Source organism: Balaenoptera ricei, chromosome 11 (assembly GCF_028023285.1).
Source record: "Balaenoptera ricei isolate mBalRic1 chromosome 11, mBalRic1.hap2, whole genome shotgun sequence".
Taxonomy (NCBI): Eukaryota; Metazoa; Chordata; class Mammalia; order Artiodactyla; family Balaenopteridae; genus Balaenoptera; species Balaenoptera ricei.
In genome coordinates, this window is record NC_082649.1 from 102,304,082 (window position 1) to 102,325,093 (window position 21,012).

The 21,012-nt window shown below is 45.9% G+C and overlaps 1 protein-coding gene across 6 annotated transcripts in view; it reads left to right on the forward strand.

Annotated features, from left to right (window-relative positions):
• IFT122 (intraflagellar transport 122) overlaps window positions 1–21,012 on the forward strand; it is a 75,383-nt gene that overhangs the window by 9,331 nt on the left and 45,040 nt on the right. For all 6 annotated transcript variants that reach the window (XM_059940428.1, XM_059940427.1, XM_059940429.1 and 3 more), the window contains exons 4-11: window positions 2,956–3,034; window positions 5,253–5,329; window positions 7,486–7,552; window positions 8,493–8,639; window positions 11,849–11,924; window positions 18,327–18,518; window positions 18,677–18,815; window positions 20,018–20,220. In XM_059940428.1, the coding sequence (XP_059796411.1) occupies window positions 2,956–3,034; window positions 5,253–5,329; window positions 7,486–7,552; window positions 8,493–8,639; window positions 11,849–11,924; window positions 18,327–18,518; window positions 18,677–18,815; window positions 20,018–20,220 (980 nt within the window). The remainder of the gene's footprint in view (window positions 1–2,955; window positions 3,035–5,252; window positions 5,330–7,485; window positions 7,553–8,492; window positions 8,640–11,848; window positions 11,925–18,326; window positions 18,519–18,676; window positions 18,816–20,017; window positions 20,221–21,012) is intronic.

The window sequence follows — 21,012 nt, forward strand, 5'->3', positions numbered from 1 at the left end:
TGACCTGAATGACTGAAAGGATGGAGTTGCCCTCCACTGAGATGGGGAAGGCTGCAGGCCGAGAAACTTACAGCAGGAGATCTGGAGTTCAGTTTCAGACGTGTTGAGTTTGAGGAAAGTTGATGCTGTAGAGAGGGGGACGGAATTGCTGGAGCAGAGTTGCTGAGTGGGAAGAGGAGAGGGCATCCAGGGCAGAGGTGAGCATGGTGGGAAGTGGAGGATGTCACTGCAAGTGCTGGCAGCGGGGGCATGTCGTAGTAGGAGTCTAACGGAGTTCTCTTCCGTTCTTTCAGTGAAACGGGAAGCAGCAACATCTGAGAGTGAGGATGGGGAAGGAGGTGTCCGAGAGTTGAGGAAAAAGGAAAAAAAATAAAACACCACCTAGTTGAGGGGCTGAGTGAATGGCCCCGGGAAGTATAGTGAGACCCTAGCTACACGAAGGGCCCACCCAAAGCTGGTGATCATGAATTGAAAGTGAGATCAGTGGTGTGATTGTGTCTTTTTCTCCATCACTTTGAGCTGCACAGATACAGGAACAGAGGAGGTGGAGAGTTGGATTTAACCAGAGTGGTAGGTTTACAAGCACCTCTGAAGATGCAGTGAGAGGGCAAGGGCAGAGGATGTATGCAAAGGAATGATTATATACATTGACCTTGAGTAATGAGGGGTGAGCAACCTTGTTGCTGAGTAATGAGGGGTGAGAGGACCACAAGGGGTGAGGGAGGTTCTAGTGGGGTTGAAGGGTCATTGGCGTTAGGGCACCAGGTGGGGTGAGAAAGAGGAGAGGTGGTGGTCACACCGGCTGCGTGAAACTGACATTGAGAGTTAAAAGTAAATCCGTGCTACGCACAGCATAGCATCAATGGGAAGAACATGGACTTTGGGATGAGACAGCTCCAACCCGAAAAGCTCTGTGAGTTTGAGGTGGTTATTGACCCTGTCTGAGTCTCGATTTCCTCATGTGTCAAGTGGATATAGGATTAGAGATGGCCCTCTGTGACCACTGCCGAGAAGTCTCAGAATCGATGGTACAGTGCTTGAATGAACCATGGAGATCATTCAGGCTCCAGGTTTTTAATTTCTTTTAGATGACAGACCTCTTTGAGAATCTGATGAAAGCTATAGACCCCTCTCTAGAAAAATGCACATATTTCATGTATACACACAATTTTGGGCACACAGTGTTAGTCTGATCTAGCCCAATATCTTCATGTTACACCTACATAAAGATTTAGAGAAGTCACATGACTGGCTGAGGTCATACAGCGAGTTAATGGCAAAGACGTTAGTTCTTGCCTGGTAGTCAAGTGTGCTATGCCACGGTAGTCATATTTTTTTTATGTGTGTGTTTGAGTTTAAGTTCAGAGTAGTACCATGGGGAGACCTGTGAGGCCTCAGAGTTTATAAGCCTAGGGCGTCTTTGGCCTGCAGCACCATTAAGGCCCTTGAGGATCTTAGAGTGAGACCTGCCATCAGGGGCATTTGTCCGCGTTTTGCAGAGTCCTGCCACACACATTGTCACGTTTGATCTCCCAGCAGCCCTCTGAAGGAGGCAGGGAAGGGATCGCAGCTCCTCTCACGGATCAGAAAACAGGCTTGGAGCGATTACGGGTGACGGTGGCAGAGCTGGGCCTGACCTGGATCCTCTCACGGCAGAGCCCTTGTTCTTTCTGGTGTATTGTGCTGCCCCTCATGACACTCATGTAATGATAAGGAAGTCTTTTCCCCTTGGATCTAGAAGTGAGGATACACTGGATTATGGTTTTGCTCTTTAAAAAATGATGATTTTGCTTGTTTCCGATTTCCCCCTTAAGTTTAATAAGTATTTAATGAGCAACCATGATACAAAGGTGTATTAAGAACTAGTTTTTCTTCAAGGAAAGCAATACAAGGCAATGTAAGGAAATAATAATAATAGCTGCTTTTTGTTTAACATTGATTCTAGGCTAGGCACAGACCTAAGCACTTTAATCTCATTTAATCTTCACAACAACTATGAGGTAAATACTGTTGTTGCGTCCACTTTTCAAATGAGGAAAGGAAGGCCTAGAGATGTTCAGTAGCTTGTTCCTGGTCCTGCAGCTGGTGGGTGACGTCACTGGGGATTCCAGCTCAGACTCTGAGCCCTTAGCCCACACTCTTCATCACCTGCTGCCTGCCAGTGTAAGGGAGCAGTGACAGAAATAATAAATAAGAACAGCTTCTATTATTTAGTATTTGCAGCAGTGTCACATGGCCCAAGCAGTGTGAAAATGAAAATCTCATCTGTCACTCTTTTGCTTAAAGCCTTTCTTTGGCATAGAGAGCAGGATCTTACTGTGGCCCCGAAGCCCCTAGAGATCCCTTCCCACCCACCTCACCCTTTGCCCTTGATGTTCCATGCTGGCTGCCTCTCAGCTCCTCACACATGCAGGTTTTTCCTGCCTCGGGGCCTTTGCACATCTGTTTGACCCATATGGATGGGTCTCTCTCCTCTCGTTGCACCTGGCTAAGCTTTGCTCAGTCTTTAGGTCTCAATGAAAGATACCATTCTCACATAAACCTCCCTCACCAAAATTGGGTCCCCAGCTATTCTCTTTCATAGGGCCTGCTTTTTTTTCTCACCACGTCGTATTTGAATTGGATTAATTTAATTTAATGCCTACTTTTCCCACCAGACAAACTCTATGAAGGTAGGCAGCATGTATGTTTTAATCACTACTTGATTCTGAGCACAGAACATGATGCTGGCATGTGATAGGCCCTCAGTACATCTTTGTTAGTGCCAGACAGAGCAGGATATGAGCTCAAACTTCCTGACTCCAAAGTACTGCCACTCAGTACAGATAAGAAGAAGGGGTAGAGAAGCAACTGACACTTACTAGGGACCTTAAAGGAGTCGTTTTCTAAGAAATACTCTGCAAAATGCTGGCCTAAATGAATGTGAAAATTTATTCTTTTTAAAAACACTTTTAGGCAAGCGCTTTGCTTCTGGATCAGCTGACAAAAGTGTTATTATCTGGACGTCAAAATTGGAAGGCATTCTGAAGTACACGTAAGTAACCCTTTAGGTGTACGGTATTATTAGTTTGCCTCTTACTGAGCTACTGTAGCAAAAGCCCCTTAGCAAAGCTATCAGGAAGGACTTTTTTCTCTGCAGTTGAACTTCAAGTGAAGTTATGGGGTTGTGCGCTGGGAAGGTTGGGGAATGAGTAAGTGAGGGAATAGTTCTTGAGCATTGCTGGCTTGGCCAGCACTGGGCTAGGAGTTTTCATGTAGCTCAGTTTAGTTAATCTGATATCGCACATTCCACCCCACCCCGACCTGTCGTTTTTCACGAGCCTCACATCCAGCCCCCGTTGACACCCTGAGACTTGGGGTCAGTGTGCTCCAGGCCCGTCTCAGTGCAGAGGCTCTCCTCCTGTTCTTGCCCGTCCCTCCGCCTGGTTAACCCCTACCCACTCTGCACATCTCAGATGTTGCTTCTTCTGTGAAGCCTTTCCTGCCCCTGTAGCCTTGATCGGGTCTCCTTCATGGCGCTTCTCACAGCTGTAGTTTTTTTTTTTTCTTTTGGCCATACTGTGCGGCATGTGGGGTCTTAGTTCCCCGACCAGGGATTGAACCTGTGCCCCCAGCAGTGGGAGCATGGAGTCTTAACCACTGGACCACCAGGGAAGTCCCTCACAGCTGTAGTTTTACACTTATTCTGGTGGCTGATTGATATCTCCCATCAGTCTGTAAGCTCCATGAGGGCAAACACTGCGTCTGTTTTGCTCATGCTGTGTCACTGGTGCCTAGTGCAATGCCTGGCCTATAGTAGGTACTCAACAAATGATTGTTTTCCTTTTAATTGTGGTAAAATACACATAACATATCATCCTAAGCATTTTTAAGTGGACAGTTCGGTAGTGCTAAGTACATCCATGTTGTTGTGCAGCCAGTCTCCAGGACTATTTTTCATCTTGCAGAACTGAAGCTCCATACCCATTAAGCAGCCTCTTCCATTCCCCCTCCCCCAGCCCTAGGCACCACCATTCTACTTTCTGTCTCTATGAATTCGACTACTCTGGGTACCTTATATAAGTGGAGTCCTATGGTGTTTGTCCTTTTGTGACTGGTTTATTTCACTGAGCATAATGTCCTCAAGGTTCCTGTGTCAGAATTCCCTTCCGTTTTAATGCTGAATAATATTCTGGTGTACATACAGAGCATATTTTGTTTATCCGTTCATCTGTTGTTGACGGACATTTGGGTTACTTCCACCTCTTGGCTATTCAGAATAATGCTGCTGTGAACACCGATGTACAAATCAACAAATCAACATTTGAATGAATGAATAAATGACTGAATGAATGAGGTTGTAAGTAAAGTATTACCCAGAAGTAGAGGAATAAAATTCAGGTTGAAGGACTTCCCTGGTGGCACAGTGGTTAAGAATCCACCTGCCAATGCAGGGGACATGGGTTCGAGCCCTGGTCTGGGAAGATCCCACATGCCGCAGAGCAACTAAGCCCGTGTGCCACAACTACTGAGCCTGCACTCCAGAGCCCATGAGCCACAACTGCTGAGCCCACGTGCCACAACTACTGAAGCCTGTGCGCCTAGAGCCCGTGCTCTGCAACAAGAGAAGCCACTGCAATGAGAAGCCCGCGCACCGCAACAAAGAGTAGCCCCCGCTCGCCGCAACTAGAGAAAGCCCGCATGCAGCAATGAAGACCCAATGCAGCCAAAAATAAAAATTAATTAATTAATTAATTTAAAAAAAACAAAACAAAGAACAACTCAGGCTGAGATGCCCTGTGTGGTACATGACTCACTCAGCTTTCATTGTTACCTCAGATGTTTCCAGATATTGGTCTAGTATTTTCATTGTACCTCCATCCTGTTAATGAATGTATTTCCAGGCCTCCACAAAGCAATAACTGTTATGGCCGTTAATATGGCACTTCTTATGCAGCTGGCGCTAGGCGAGGTGTTTTACATCATTCTCTTACCAGCTGGCACACCAGAGGTGTGCAGCACTCTAGTCTTGGAGGAGGTGGCATTTAAGCCAGGCCCGTCTGATGGGTGGGTAATGTTTGAGAGAGGAAAATAGTGGGTGGGGGGTAGCCCAGGAGGGGAGAACTCATCCCTGTGCTTTTAATTGGTCACTTGCATCAGAGTTCACAGTGTGGAGTCAGAGAGGCTGTGAACCCATCATTAAAATCTTGAGCTGTAGCCACCGAAGCATTTGTGGTTTGCTGCATAATCATCTATACTTGTTTACTTCCCAGGCACAATGATTCTATCCAGTGTGTCTCCTACAACCCTGTTACCCACCAGCTGGCGTCCTGTTCCTCCAGTGACTTCGGTAGGTTCTCATTCCCAATGTCTTGTCTGGGAATAACTGAAAATTGGCAAAAAGTGCTGAAATCTATCCAGAATGTGGTGGTTTTGTCCTGAGAGAGTTAATGCCGTTCTCCCCCCCCTTCAATGGCTGAAGGGAGGCTGGCAGTTGTTCATTAAATTGTGTAGAAACCAAGAGAGTGAGTGATGGCACTGAGTCTGGTGAGAAGTCTGGGAGACAGCAAGAAGGGCCCTGGGAGGGAGATGGTAAGAGGGATGGGAGAGCACAGGCTTTAAGTTGGTGTTGCCACCTCTGGGAAGCCTTCCCCACCTCACCCTGGCAGGGACAGTTCGGTTGTCCCCACCCCTGGGTCCCCCAGCATCCGTGTATGTGTGGAGAGCTTCGCTCTGCTTCTTGTGCAGCGTGTCCCCATTAGTTGTTCAGTGGCTGTGGCTGTCGTCCCTGAGGGGCTGAATGCCCCGAGGAGTTCACCCACCCCACACGCGGCACTGGCGTGGTCCTGGCGCAGAGGAGAAGCAGTGAGACGTCAACGAAGAGGCAGGAACGCGAGCAGAGGCTTTCATGTTCTTTTTTCCAGGTCGATTCTGGCTTACAGCTCATAAGTTCCATCTTCCTTCCGTCTTCCTTGCTAAGAGATAGTGGTTACAACAGAACAGCCATTGTTGAAGTCAAGAGGCGAGAGATCTAATCCCTTTCAGTTTCCCTTCCTGACCTAAGATGAATGCATTCCCCCGTCCATCCACTGATAGAGTTCTGAGGTTCCAAAGAGAGGATGTAATTGAAAGCACGTTGTATAAATAAAAGGGGAAGGGACTGTCATTCATTAAAAATTTAGCATTTTCTCCATGTGAGGTATTGGTCTGGGTGCTTGCTTTTGGGGTGAAAAAGACAAAATAGTATTCCTGCCCTCAAAGAGCTTGTGGTCGGGGGCAGGTAGGGAGGAAGAATTTGTAAAAATACACTATTAAGGAATAATATTTGTTGAATGTTTGTGGTATGCTAGGCACTGTGCTGAGAGTTGAAACGAATTCCTGTGTGAGCTCTGTGACGACCCCTGAGGTCAGGTATTATTCTCATCCCCACTCCACTGAGGAACAGAACTTGGGCTTAGAGCGGTCCAGTGACTCGCTTGAGGTCACCCAGCGGGTAAGGGATGGACCCAGGGCTTGGACCTAGGCCGTGTGATTGCATCTAGAGTCTGCTCTGGTCAGCGCTGCCTCAGGGGCCTGGAGGGTGTGGTTTCCTCCAGCTGGAGGCTCTTGGGGGGCCTCGGTGGACCACAGGTAGGGTGTGCATAGGCTGAAATGCTGGGGGAGGCAGTCTGGGCAGGGGAGAGGGGAAGCACATTGTTTGATGTTGCACCTTGCTGTGTGAATGTGTTTCTGCCCTAGGTTTACCTCCTTGGCCGTGCTTCATGGCTCAGGCAAAGAGTAGAATTTGCTTATGTTGCCCAGACCTACACCTGTTGTGGGCCACTGAGTCACTGGCAGGAGGGAGCAAGCCGAAGGTGACCAGTGTGCCAGGGACATGGCACAGCCCAGATAGGGTCAGGAGAGACTGGATTTTCAGAAAGCGTCATTCATTACTTTGAATGCTAAGTTGTACTCTGGTTGCAGTGTAATAATTATGAACAGTGAAGTTGCCATTTCTTTGAGTTAAACTCCTGAAAAGTTGGCTATCAATTCACCAATATATCTTCCTCTCTTTTTTCTTTTGAAATAATTATAGATTCACAGTAAGTTGCAAAGATAGTTGAGAGGTCTTATGTACCCTTCTTCCTGTTTCCCCAATGGATACATCTTATGTAACTGTTGTACGGTATCAAAATCAGGAGATGGGGCCTGGCACAATGTGTGTATATAGTTCTGTCATTTCATCCCCTGTGTAGATTACCATCACCACAAAGATACTCCTTTACCATCATCTCCCCCATCTCCTGTTATCACTAACCCCTTGTACCTGGTAACCATTCATCTGTTCCCCATCTTTATATAAGATGGAATCATATAGCATATGACCTTTTGAGATTGGCTTTTTTAACTCGGCATGAAACCGTGGAGATTCATCTAAATTGTAGTGTGTATCAATAGTTTGTTCCTTTTTGTTGCTGAGTAATATTCCAACCAATCTCTCTTCTTTTATATTATTTTGTGTTGAAGGCTTATGGTCTCCTGAACAGAAGTCTGTCTCTAAGCACAAATCTAGCAGCAAGATCACCTGCTGCAGGTAAGTTAAGGGCAGCTCTGAAGGTAGTTTTTTGTTCCCCGCTCTTCAAACAGACTCTCAAAGTCTGGTTAGTTCACACAGTAGAGAAGGTCTTGTGCTACCTAGTTGGTTTGGGCCCCATGTTTCCTCTTTTCTTCTCTCGTGGTCTCCTTGATGGGAAGAACCTGTGCTTTTGATCGGCAAGCAAAAGAGAACTGCAGGTTGCTTTTGTGCAGTTGTCTGGCAGCAGGCCTCCCCAGCCTCAAGCTGTGCTCAGGGGAGGCTCTGGGGACCTGAGGCTGTCCTGGTCCAGGCAGCACATGCGCTGGAGAAAGCTCGGGCTTTGATGTTAGATCTGGATTCGAATCCACATTCAGTAGCTGACAGGCTCTGTGACCTCAGGAGGTTCCTTATTTGACAAATGGGGATTAAGATGCTGACTTGATGGGGCTGTTGTGAAATGCACACGAGCTAAGGAGTTTAAAGCAAGCAGCGCGGTGCCTGCAGAGAGTAGACGCTCTCAAATGGTGGCTGGTCTTGCTGCGCAGCTTCTGAGTGTAGCCTTTCTTTCCATTCAGCATTTGTTAGGCACCTGTTCTAGAGGCTGGCAACAACCAAGACGCAGATTCTGTTCTTACGGTGCACTGGAAGTGGGAGGAGGTTGAAATGGCGAGTGGGGGATGGTGGCTGGCCCAGCAGTGCAGGCAGAGCTAAGGGCCGTTGTGGCAGTGCAGACAGAGACTGTGGGCACCGAGAAGGTGCTCCCGCCTTCACATCTCACCCTCCACTCCAGGAAGAAATGGGACTCTAAGTTTGGCCCTCTGATTTTTACAGCAGGGTCAGGATGAGCCCAGTCATTGCTGCCTCATCAGATTGTTTCAACCAAGGTATCATCCTCACAGCTTTGACTTTCTGTGTGTTCCTTTCCCCTCCCCATGGCCTTTGTTGGTTGTTTGAACAGCTGGACAAATGACGGTCAGTACCTGGCTCTGGGGATGTTCAACGGGGTTATCAGCATACGGAACAAAAACGGCGAGGAGAAGGTGAAGATTGAGCGGCCGGGGGGCTCCCTCTCCCCTGTATGGTCCATCTGCTGGAACCCTTCAAGGTGACCGCACAGCTGTCCTCCTCCCAGGACGGAAACTCCGTGAAGAAGGCCGTCCTCAGCGGGCTGAGTTCTTTCCTCCTGGGGGCTCCATGATTCAAAGGCTTCTCAGCCCATTTGACTGATCTGTTTTGGAACCTATTCCATGTGAATGGAATTTTTAAAGAGCCCATCTTGAGTTTTGGAATGAATCCCAGAAATTGAGCTGAGCAGATGAGCTATCTAGACCAGCTCAATGTGTGTGTGCGTGAGACAGAGAGGGAGAGAGAGTATGTATGCATGTGACACAGGAGAGCCATTTCCTTAGGAATCAATAGCACACCTCTCTGCTGTGGCTTTATTTTGGTCTTTTCCGCCTCTCAGTTCTTCCCTCCAAGTCTGAGCAGAAGACGTGCTTTTTCATGAGCCTTTTTTACTTTTTCATGCCTATTTTGCTGCCCTTGTCAAAAAAGCATCAAAATTAAGTATAAATGTCCCCAAAGCCTATAGTTCCACAAACAGTTGGCATCTACCTTCTCTAACCTTACACACGTTTTCCTTGCTGTGCTCATGTGACTTTGACGGTGGACTAATAGCTTTACATCCTCTTTGTATAATTCTATTATAATATTATTAAACCACCAGTATCCCCCACAGAGTCCTCTGAAGGTAAAGAACTTAATGTTTACCAGCCCAATGTCATTTTACAGGTGGTGCCTACTTGATTTAGAAGGTAGTTTAATTTCATTGCTTTTCTTACGTCAGACTATTACGCTTCTTCCTGAATAATTTTGTCCAGCCCAGGGCTGTACCATGTATGTCTAATGCCTTCAGAGGCCATTAGCCTGCCCCAGAGTTCCTGCTGTTTGATTTTTGTGGCCACAGATGACTTTGTGGCTTCAGGGTGCCATTTTTAATTCATGAGAAGTGGGACACCCAGTGCACCTGGTTGCTCTCCTCTTCCGGGCGGGATTCAGGGGCTCCTTGACAGGTTTTGAAATTACAGCTTTAGTGTAGTTCTAGGCAATGTGACTGTGAACAATCACTTACTGTCTGCAGCCGATGGCAGAGTTTCTGGATGAACAGAGAGAACGAGGATGCCGAGGAAGTCATTGTCAACAGATATTTTCAGGAAATCCCTTCCACTCTGAAGTCAGCAGTGTACAGTAGTCAGGGTAGTGAGGCAGAGGAGGAGGAGCCAGAGGAAGAGGACGACAGTCCCAGGGACGACAACTTGTGAGTGTGTCCCGAGGAGCGAGAACCCTCCTTGGAAGGGTCCAGCCCCCAGCGTAGACCTGCTGGGGCAGGTGCTGCTCCGAAGTTCCTTTCTGAAAGGGACCGGGGGCGGGGGTGTTGCTGGTGAAAGCTCCCCCAGCAAGGGGGACACTCCCTCAAAACTTGTGAGTTATAAAATTCTTCTTTGAGAGACTTTAGGAAATGCTGAAAAGTCTAAGGGAGAAAGTTTGACTTTTCTATAAAACCCCATCCCCTGAGGAAACCACGGTTAGCATTTTAGTGTATTTCCCCTCAGGCTTTTAGTGTATTCATATAATGAACCAAATCATATCCTACTTCCTTTTTTTCCACTTAACATCATAGAGTGAACTCTTTCCGGTAACATTAGAGGTCCTTTGAGAAACATGATTTTTAGTGCCTGCCTCGTGTGCCCTTGGCATGGCCGGCCGCACAGGAGTTTAGTGAACACTTCCTCTCTTACTGGACACTTTCTTAGCCTGTTTCCACGCTGCACCTCACCTTGTATTTGCTAGGACACGTGTCAGAGAGGAGACCCCATCTTACCCACAGTCCTCACGCCAAATCCTCGCTGTCCAGCCGTCCTTCCTTCTCTTCGGTCGAGGTTACCTGCAGGGAAAACACTGCAGGCTGGAGTGCGGGAGCCAGGATATTCTGATTGGGCAAAAGTGATTGAGCTTAGGACTTTTCAGACTGTGTTCTGTGGTGCCTGGGGTTCCTTGGAAAAAGAAGGTGGGAGGTGGGGGACAAGGAAGGGAGGAAAGGGAGGGTTTCAGGTCCCTATCTGTGCTTCAGCCAGAGCAGACCCTTTAATTGTTAGCACAAGTTTTTGTTTTGGTAAGGAGTCCCACTGCCAGGGGTAAAAAAGGGGAAAAGAAGGTTGAAAACCACCCATCCAGCTCATGGGGCTGAACCCGGCCCAGAGCTGTATGTGGTCTCCCCAAGAGGGCTCACTGTAGCCTGGGCCTCTGGATCGTGTTTGGATTTCAGTGCCATTCACACAAAGTTCACCTGTGGGTCCCCTCCATCCCTCTCCATCTTTGTCTTTTTTCCCTTAGTTACGAGTTAGTGCTGTTTTGCCACTCTTGGCTGGGTTTTGCAGATAGGGCTACACCATGCTTTGCCTGCATATCTCATGGTGCTGCCCGATGACCACAAGGCCCTGGGCTCAAAAAGCTGGAATTAGTAAACAAAGAGGAGGCAACGTTAGGTGGGTTAAGACCAGGACTCTAGGGCTGGGAATGTCTCTCTCTTGAACTAGATTCCTGAGTAGCCTGATCCCCAGCCTTAGCTGAGGAGGTTTCTCCTGTGCTGGTCCTACAGCCCCAGTTCCTAGACACTGATCCTGATAGGCACTCAGTTTCAAAGACAGTTGTTGGTCTTTTTTATTATTTATTTATTTTTTAGATCCAGTCAACCTTTTCACCTGTGCAAAAACCCCAACTGTGAGAGAACCTAGTTTTAGGTGTTAATTTCCCTCTTGAGGAGAAGCAAGCCAAGTTCCCCTCTGTCCATTAAAAAAATCCGACGATCCGTGCCTTCCCAGTGCAGGAGACCTCTCTCCACCATCTCCCCATGTTTTATAGTGTGTAAGAGAGCAGCACTCTTGGATCTGCAGCCTTGCTGTTTCTTAGCTTTGCTCTGAGGAAACTGAAATGAGAGGTTTCACGTCTTCATTGTGGCAGTGTCTTGGCACCACGAGCACCTGAGTGGTAGGGCATTCAGTGAAATAACATCCCGGGAGGGCTGAATCTCACCTGGCCCCTTCCCATTGGACTGATTGATGGGTAGGCCCACATTACAACTTTTGGCCTCTGTACTCTTGTCCAACGTTTGGCAATCTGACAGCCTGGCCAGGGCTTTCTTTTTCCTGTTGTTTGTTAAACTCTCAGACTACACTGAGATGTAGATGCTGATGAGGGCTACACTCCTGAGCAGGCCATGGCCCCACGTAACCTTTTTTGTCTTCTGTTGATTAGAGAGGAACATAATGACATCCTGGCTGTAGCTGACTGGGGACAGAAACTTTCCTTCTACCAGCTGAGTGGAAAACAGGTATGTAGCTCTGTACAAGCCCGATGGGAGAAACAGTTTCGGTCGTGCCTGTTTTAGTGTATTTTCATGTTTGGAGATTGTATTAATAATAATTGTACATTATTTTTGTTAGCTCCTGTTTATTGAGCACTTACTGTGATACCAGCTTCGGTGCTCAGTGCTATGCATACTTTATCTCATTTAATTCTTACAAAACCTTTTGAAGTAGGTACTTTGATCAACTTTTTAGAAATGAGTAGATAATACTTAGAGCAGTGAAATAAATATTATGTCCAAGGTCTCGCACTGCTAGTAAATGATGACACCTGGGATTGAAACACAGCTTGGTCTGTAAAGTCTTGGTTCCAGTCATGACCCTACCTTCCTGTATTTGATTTATTCACTCTGTGAACAGTTATGAGCAGCCGCTAGGCCAGCCCTTCACCTATTAGGAGCTGCTGACATAGCGCTGTGTAAGTCAATGCCTCTGCTCTGCGAGAGCTCACAGGCTGGTGGGGATAGCCAGCAGTCCCCGTGCAGTGTGATCCGTGGCATGAGAGAGAATTGTACACATAGACAGCTATAGGGACACAAAAAAAGAAGGCAGCACTGCTTGGTGGAGACCGGAGATTTTGTAGAGGTGAGCTTTGAGCAGGAGAAGCAGGAGTTCGCTAGGCAGAGGACAGTGGGAATGGTGTTTCAGGCAGAGGAAATAGCATCTGCAAAGGCAGGGAAGAATGAAAATATGTGACAGTTCAGGCGACAGTGATTTGTTCAGGGTGACTGGATCCCCAGACTTGTGGACAAAGATGGAGCTAGAAAGGAAGATGGGGACATGATTGTAAAGGACCTGACTAGTGAGAATAAGGAGTTTGAACATCATCTGCTGTAAGTATTCAGGAGCCATAGATCCAGGTAGGGAGTGAGCTGGTCAGATTCCCATTTCAGAAGATTTCCTTGTTTCTGTGGAGGGTGGATTAAGATAGAGAGAGCCTGGTAGTAGGAAAATCTGTTAGTAGGCAGAAGACACTGAGGATTAGAGCGAAGGTAGTGGGGGTGGCTTGAACCACATACAACCAGGTGAGAATTACAGCCTGTTCAATGGAGCCTTTGTTTAACAACATCCTTACTCCTCAAAAAATGTCACACTAGAAGGGAAAGGTTCCAGGTATGTGTAGCCTACCTTTGGGGCCATTTCTTCTACCTCATCTTACTGTTGGTCATTTCTTTTATAATTAAGTAAAGAAAAAATAAGGAGTGTTTTCTCAGTTTCCCATGGCTGATTTCCCCAAACCCTCATTTTTATCATCTTGCATCTAGCCCTGGCACTATCTGTTCCTCCACTTAATGTGTGTACATCATCATTCAACAAATATTTATTGCATATCTACTGTGTAGTGGACATCGGGTGTGGGTATTGGAAGTTCATGGGAACAAAAATCCACACTACACAGGGAAGGGGTCTCGTGGCTATAGTGACCACAAAGAAGAGCTCAGCGTGGGGGCCAGGCCATGGGAGATATCTTACATGTATGCAGCTCCAGAGCTCATGTTGTGGCCCTGAGTTTTTGAATGATAAACAACTTCACTCTGCTGAGATAACTTGTTTGGGACAGTAAAATTGTTTCCGCAGTGGGTAAGTGTCTTCTAAATCTGGGAAGATTTAGAATTAAATATACGGTGATGAAGTAGATCAAATCTATACTTTTGTGTTAGGCTTAGGTATAATGTGTACTTTTGGCATTTTAAGTGTTTGTAATGTTTAAGGGGATCTGGCTTAATAATGACAATAGCTAACATTTATTGAGTTTCAGGCATTGTATAAACTCTTTATAAGGTTAATTCTTTTAATCTTTATAACAACTCTATGAGATAGATACTATTATCACCGCTTTACATCTAAAAAAATTGAGGCACAGAGAGGTTCAGTAATTGCCCAAAGACACACAGTTTAGTTAGTGGTCAAGCCTGGATTGGAACCCAGGCAGACTGGTACTAGAATCCCTATTAGAATCTCTATCAGATTTGTCTTATGATGACCATTTAAAAGACATAATCTAGTAATCAGTTTTATTCTTCCAGTTTTTTTTTGGCCATGCTGCACAGCTTGCAGGATCTTAGTTCCCCGACCGGGGATTGAACCCAGGCCCATGGCAGTGGAAGCAAACTCCCTTATTCTTCCAATTTTAAACTGAAAGATAAAAGACATTTTTATTAAGTACCTAAGCAATTTTGGAATGTTAAAGAGATTTATTATATTTTCTGGCTTGGGATTGTGGGGGAGGTCACTGAGCTTCTTGATGCTCTACATCTATGTCTTTATTATTTCACCAAATATGGAAAATTTTTTGGTTATTATTTCTTCAAATAACTTTTCTTCCTCATTCTCTCCTGTCCTTCTAGGACTCCAGTTATACATGTTAGACCTTTTGATATTGTTCTCCAGGTCACTGAGGCCCTGTTCATTTTTTTTTTTTTTAATTTTTTATTTATTTATATTTTATTTTTGGCTGTGTTGGGTCTTCGTTTCTGTGAGAGGGCTTTCTCCAGTTGCGGCAAGCGGGGGCCACTCTTCATCGCGGTGCGCGGGCCTCTCGCTATCACGGCCTCTCTTGTTGTGGAGCACAAGCTCCAGACGCGCAGGCTCAGTAGTTGTGGCTCACGGGCCCACTTGCTCCGCGGCATGTGGGATCTTCCCAGACCAGGGCTCGAACCCGTGTCCCCTGCATTGGCAGGCGGATTCTCAACCGCTGCGCCACCAGGGAAGCCCCCTGTTCATTTTTTAAATCTTTTTTTTTCCCCTCTAATCTTGAGATTGGAGGATTTCTGTTTCTCAGTCTTCAACTTCACTGACTCTTCTGTCATCTGTAATATTTCTCTTAAGCCCATCCAGTGAATTTTTGTTTCAGTTATTGTATTTTTCAGCTCTAGAATTTCTATTTAGCTCTTCTTTCGTATTTGTTCATTCATTACAAGTGTATTTTCCTTTATATTCTTTTCTTTTAATTAATTTATTTATTTTTATTTATTTTTTTGGCTGCACTGGGTCTTCGTTGCTGCACGCGGGCTTTTCTCTAGTTGCGGCGAGTGGGGGCTACTCTTTGTTGCGGTGCATGGGCTTCTCATTGCGGTGGCTTCTCTTGTTGCAGAGCACAGGCTCTAGGTGCGTGGGCTTCAGTAGTTGTGGCATGTGGGCTCAGTAGTTGTGGCTCCCAGGCTCTAGAGCCCAGGCTCAGTAGTTGTGGTGCACAGGCTTAGTTGCTCCATGGCATGCGGAATCTTCCCGGACCAGGGCTCGAACCCGTGTCCCCTGCACTGGCAGGCGGATTCTTAACCACTGCGCCACCAAGGAAGTCCTCCTTTATATTCTTGACCATAGTTATAATGGCTTTTTTTTTTCTTTTTTTTTTTGGCTGTGCCTCATGGCATGCGGCATATTTGTTCCCTGACCAGGGATCGAGCCCGTGCCCCCTGCAGTGGAAGCTCAGAGCCCTAACCACTGGACTGCCAGGGAATTCCCTAAAATAGCTATTTTTAAATTCTCATCTGCTAATTCTAAATTCTGAATCATCTTGGGGTCAGTCTCTGTTGGTTGTCTTTTCTCTTGAATATGGTTCACATTTTTCTGCTTTTGGGAATTTTGGGTTATATTCTGAACATTGTGAAGGATACAGCATAGGGAACATCTGTCATGTTCCTCTTAAGATTATTGTGTAGTGTTTTTTTTTTCCCTTAAGCAGGTAGTTAACTTTGCTGGACTCAATATTTAAATTGTACCTTTCCAGTGTGGGCAGCAGCTGGAGTCTCTGTTCAGCTCTTCAGCCTTTGCTAGGCTGCTTGGCATCTGCCCCACACGTGGCGTGTGTAGTTCAAGGGGCTCCAGATATTCAGCAGTGTATGTGCAGGATTGGGGCTCCCCCTCTGCATCTGTCTATTTTCTGGGGTTTCCCACCTCAATTGCAAGCTGCTGTGGTCACTCCAAGTTCTGTGCTCATCCATCAGGTCACAGACAGTGGCTGCCCTCAGGCAAAAAGCCATTAAAAAAATGAGAAACTCACCTAATGCCATTCCCTTCTTCCAGATGCATTTGTGTCTTAAGTCTCTTTCTGCTTCTGGTTGCTCTCCGGTGCCTCCAGGTGGTTGTAGTTTATAGTTGGTCCAGAGTTTACAGTTGTTACCTGTAGGAGAGTTGGTCCAGTGGCAACTAGTGAGCATTACCAGCAGCTGCAAGCCTTCCGTGCCATCACTCATACGATTTTTTAGTTTTCTCATTAGAGCTACTGTCATTATGTAAGTACGAGGGGAACTTTTGGTTATTAGGCATTTGAAATTCTTAAAAAGGAAAATTGAATATATTAAGTTAATAATTGCAGTTTAAATTAGTTTAAGGGAATTAACTAAGTTGTAAAGGAGACTAAGGGATTTTATGGTCTGTTCAAAATTGAATTCCGTAAAGTTTAATGAAAGACTCCTTTTCAGTTGGTTGCTTATTTTTACTAGGTTTATAAATAGGAAAATATTTGTAAGTTGAACAAATATTTGTAAGTTGAACAAAACTTGAGAAATCAGGATTTTAGAGTTATTTCTATAATAAAGTGATTATTAGTTTAATAATAATAATAAAAAATAGTCTTTTGTCACAGAAGGCACACTCAGGGGCAGCAAAGGACTCGGGTGACAATGAGGAGCGTGGGCTTTAGTGGGGAGACATCGAGTTAAATGTGCAACTACAGAGCAGTGAGAGAAGTGCTGTGGGAGAGGTGAGCACAGGGAGATGGCTCTTAATTAGGCCTTGGGTGGGCAGGGAGACTGGGGGATGCTTCCTGGAGGAGATGACACCTGGCAGAGAAGAAGAGGGAAAGGGCACTCTTGGCCAGGGCTGGGGTGGTGTGGAGAATGGCACCTGTGTCATCACGGAGGATTGCAGGAGCATGGGCCACTCAGGAAACTAGAAGAAATTCATTTTGGCTGAGAGAAGGATCTTGGGAACAGAGCTCAGGAGCTTGACCTTCATCCTGAAAGCAGAGGGGGCGCCATCAAAAGTGAAAAAACAGTGCACAGAGTGGGAGAGAATTTTTACAAATCGTTTATCTGATAAGGGACTTGCATCTAGAATATGTAAAAAACTCCTACAACTCAATAATAAGACAACCTAATTAAAAACTGGGAAAGGGATCTGAATAGACGTTTCTTCAAGCAAGATATACTTGTGGCCAGTAAACACATGAAAAGATGTTCAACATCATTAGCTACCAGGGAAATGCAAATCAAATTCACAATGAGACACCAGTTCACACCCAGTAGGATGGAGAAATTGGAACCCTTATTTACTACTGATATGAATATAAAATGGTACAGCTAGCCACTTTAAAAAAGTCTGGTAGTTCCTAAAAAGTTAAACATGAAGTTACTATATGACCCAGCAGTTCTACTCCTAGGTATGTGTATCTAAGAAAGATGAAAACATATGTCTACACAAAAATTTGTACACAAATATTCGTATCAGCATTATTCATAATAGCCAAAAATAGGGAGAACCCAAATGTCCATCAACTGATGAATGGATAAATAAAATGGTGAATATCCATACAATGGAATATTATCCAGCAATGGAAAGGAATGAAGTACTGATACATACTACAAGAAGAGTGAACCAGTCACGAAAGGTCACATATTTTATGATTCCATTTATATGAAATGTACAAAATAGGCAAATCTATAGACGGGAAGTAGATTAGTGGTTGCCTGGGGATGGAAAGAGGAGGGAATGGGGATTGACTGCTAACAGGTACAGGGTTTCTTTTTGGGGTGTTGGAAATGTTCCAGAATTAGTGATGAAGGTTGCACAACTTCAAATATATTAAAAGCCAATGAATTGTACACTTTAAGTGGGTGAATTGTATGGTATGTGAAATTCCTCAATAAGGTTGTTATAAAGAGAAGTTAGGATGAGTGTAGTTTCAGAATAAAGGACAGTTTTTAGAAAATTGAATGGACTTAGTCTTGTGAAATAGAAAAAAAGAAAGGAAAGAAGGGAGGGAGGGAGGGAGGAAGGAAAAGGAAAGAAAAAGAAAAGAAGCTGAGGGGAATCCTGAGTCCTAGTAAAGGCTACTGCGGAGGAAGGCCTATGGGAGAAAGACCATCCCGGGTGCAGATGGGCTGAGGAGCTGAGACACACCCCTGGAGCAGCTGGGTGGGACTGCGAAAGACACTGGAGGATGTGGCTGTGTGGAGGGGAGAGGTAGGTTGCTCCAGAGCGCTGGCCTGCGTTCATGATGGAATCAGTCACACACGGGAGAATGCTGGCCAGCTCTTCCCAGTCTTCCCAGCTCCCTCTAAAAGTTGGAGGGAAAAGCCCTTGATTTTGCTGTGATTATTATGAATTCAGAAGTAGATTTCCCTTGGTGTGTTCTCTTTCCTCAGATTGGGAAGGATCGGTCACTGAACTTTGATCCCTGCTGCATCAGCTACTTTACTAAAGGGGAGTACATTTTGCTGGGGGGGTCAGACAAGCAAGTATCCCTTTTCACCAAGGATGGAGTGCGCCTCGGGACTGTTGGGGAGCAGAACTCCTGGGTGTGGACGTGTAAAGTGAAACCCGATTCCAACTATGTGGTAAGAAGGGGGAGTTCATTTGATGGGCCATTGCCAGAGTAGTCACTGAACATCAGCCATGTTTAGCCAGTCAGATCATTGACGCTCGTTCCTGACAAGCGGGAGGGTCGACTCTTTCTCCACAGAGAGCTGGGAATTGACACTCTCTTTCTCTGCAGGTGGTAGGCTGCCAGGATGGCACCATTTCCTTCTACCAGCTCATTTTCAGCACAGTCCACGGACTCTACAAGGACCGATATGCCTACAGGGATAGCATGACTGATGTCATCGTGCAGCACCTGATCACCGAGCAGAAAGGTAAAAGGCAGGTATGGCCCTTCTGCCCTCCGACACTGGGAAGAGGGGCAGGTTGAGAGGGCTTCTGACAGGGCGAATGAAATGGTAGGAAATGTTTCTCCTTGGTCTTTTGGAAACACGCTGGACCACCAGCTCTTGCTTTTTTTTTTTGTGGTGGGGTGTGGAGAGGATGTAGATGTCTGTGAAAACAATAAACCCTCTCTGCAAAAAAAAAAGAAAAAGAAAAAAGCACAGACTCAGAAAATTTGGCAGATAATACTAAGGGGAACGTGGACCCCCTGGCTAAGGAGGGTAACGTCTCACAAGTTAGCGCTGGGGCTTGGGGCTGACCTGCATGGGTCTCTGTGGACCTGTATCCTCTCTGGTCACAGTCGCTTCGGGGGTGCTGCTCCATCAGCTCCGTCTCCACTCGCCTCCTGGCGGGTCCTTCTCCCAGAGATAAGCAGGCAGTGGGTTGCACAGGCTTGGTCAGAAGATCAGGGTTCTAGGCCTAGTGTAGTCAGTCTCCTCCCCTGTCCACCCAAGTGGCCATGCTGGTTCAATGCACTGACTTCAAGTGCATTCGTATCCAGATGTGCTGGCCACAGCACACTGCTGGGGGCCTGTGGGTAGGGATCCAGGTCGAGGGTTGTCCTGCAGATTCAGGTGGCATCCTCTAGTCCTCATCTGGGAGCACCACCTCTGGTTGAAGATTCCAGCTGTGATGATGAGGGTGTAGCTACTTGGGTAGCTCCCCGGTTTCCTTCCTGAGGACATTTTCTCCACCTGGTCTGTAGCAAGAGTGTGAGACCCTAGTGTGTACCGGAAACTACCTTTGGTTCCCTGTTGTCAAGGGTGGTGGGTGGGAAGTGGCCAGAGGTGTGGGCCGTTACCCAGACGGGCTCCCGATCGTCAGGGGCCGTTAGTGCCATGCAGAGGAGATTAGATTTATATTCAGCAAGTGATGGTAGCACAAAGAATTTTACTTTCCATAGCCATTTGTAATCTTTGGACCACAAACATTGTATACAATTTTGGATCTCAGTTTAGCAGAGCTGATTGTACATATTAGACACTCTGTAAAGATTTTTTGATGAGAGTATCTCCTTTAATTGCCAATAGCAGTAACTAAATGATGGCTTTTAATTTCTCTGCCTTCTACCTTACTTAACAGCCTCTTGGTAGAGCTGGTTTTTTGTTTGTTTGTTTTTTCTCTTTGACAGTTCGGATTAAATGCAAAGAGCTTGTCAAGAAAATTGCCATCTACAAAAATCGATTAGCTATCCAACTGCCCGAGAAAATACTCATCTACGAGTTGTATTCAGATGACTCGTTGGACATGCGGTACCGGGTGAAGGAGAAGATTGTTAGGAAGTTTGAATGTAACCTCCTGGTGGTGTGTGCTGACCACATCATCCTCTGCCAGGTGGGCAGCGGTGGCTGGGAGGGTGGGCCGCATCCGCTTCATGCTTCCTCCAAGAGTGGGGTACCCAACTCACAGCTTTAAAATTGGTCACTAGGAAGCAAGTCCCTTTCCGTCAAGCTCAGTGGCTATTCATTGCTTTCATTTTATTGGCATCTAGATGAGTCACACTCTACCAGAAAGTCATGGGCCATAAACTGGAGAATACTTTTTTGTATTGCAAAGCACTTTGTTAAACTGGGGTTGTATATATATTTTAATGACTTAAAGCATACGTTGATATCCCACAAAAGGAAGATCAATATTTTTTGGTAAACATATACACCTAAAAATTTGTGATAACTTTCAGTTAAACAACAAAAAAATTTATGATATCAACTCACAGTCGTAAAGGAAATTTTACTTCTGAGAACTTTTTTCACAGAAAAAAATTTCTCAACTTAGAGCTTCCTAGAAATGTCTAGGTCAACGCCAGGAGGGTTTGGAAAGACTTTAAGAGAAGGCCAGCCCAGCATCTTTCTTGGAAGCAGAGGTGGATTTGGTTTCAAGAAACTAGGCCTGTTGGAAGTGATAAAATGGAAGAAATCCTTTAGGAATCACTGGATGTAAAATACTATTAAAATCTCTCTAAAAATCTAGAACTTCAGGCAGTTTAGGGGTACCGCAGGTTATAGGATAGATGTGGCAAAAAGCTGTGCTTTTGGATGCTGCCTCTGGCTGTGGCCTCCTGGAGGTCTGCTCAAGAACTGAAGCTGAGCTGGGCTTCGTGGGGAAAACTTGTGTGCAGGAGTAGTG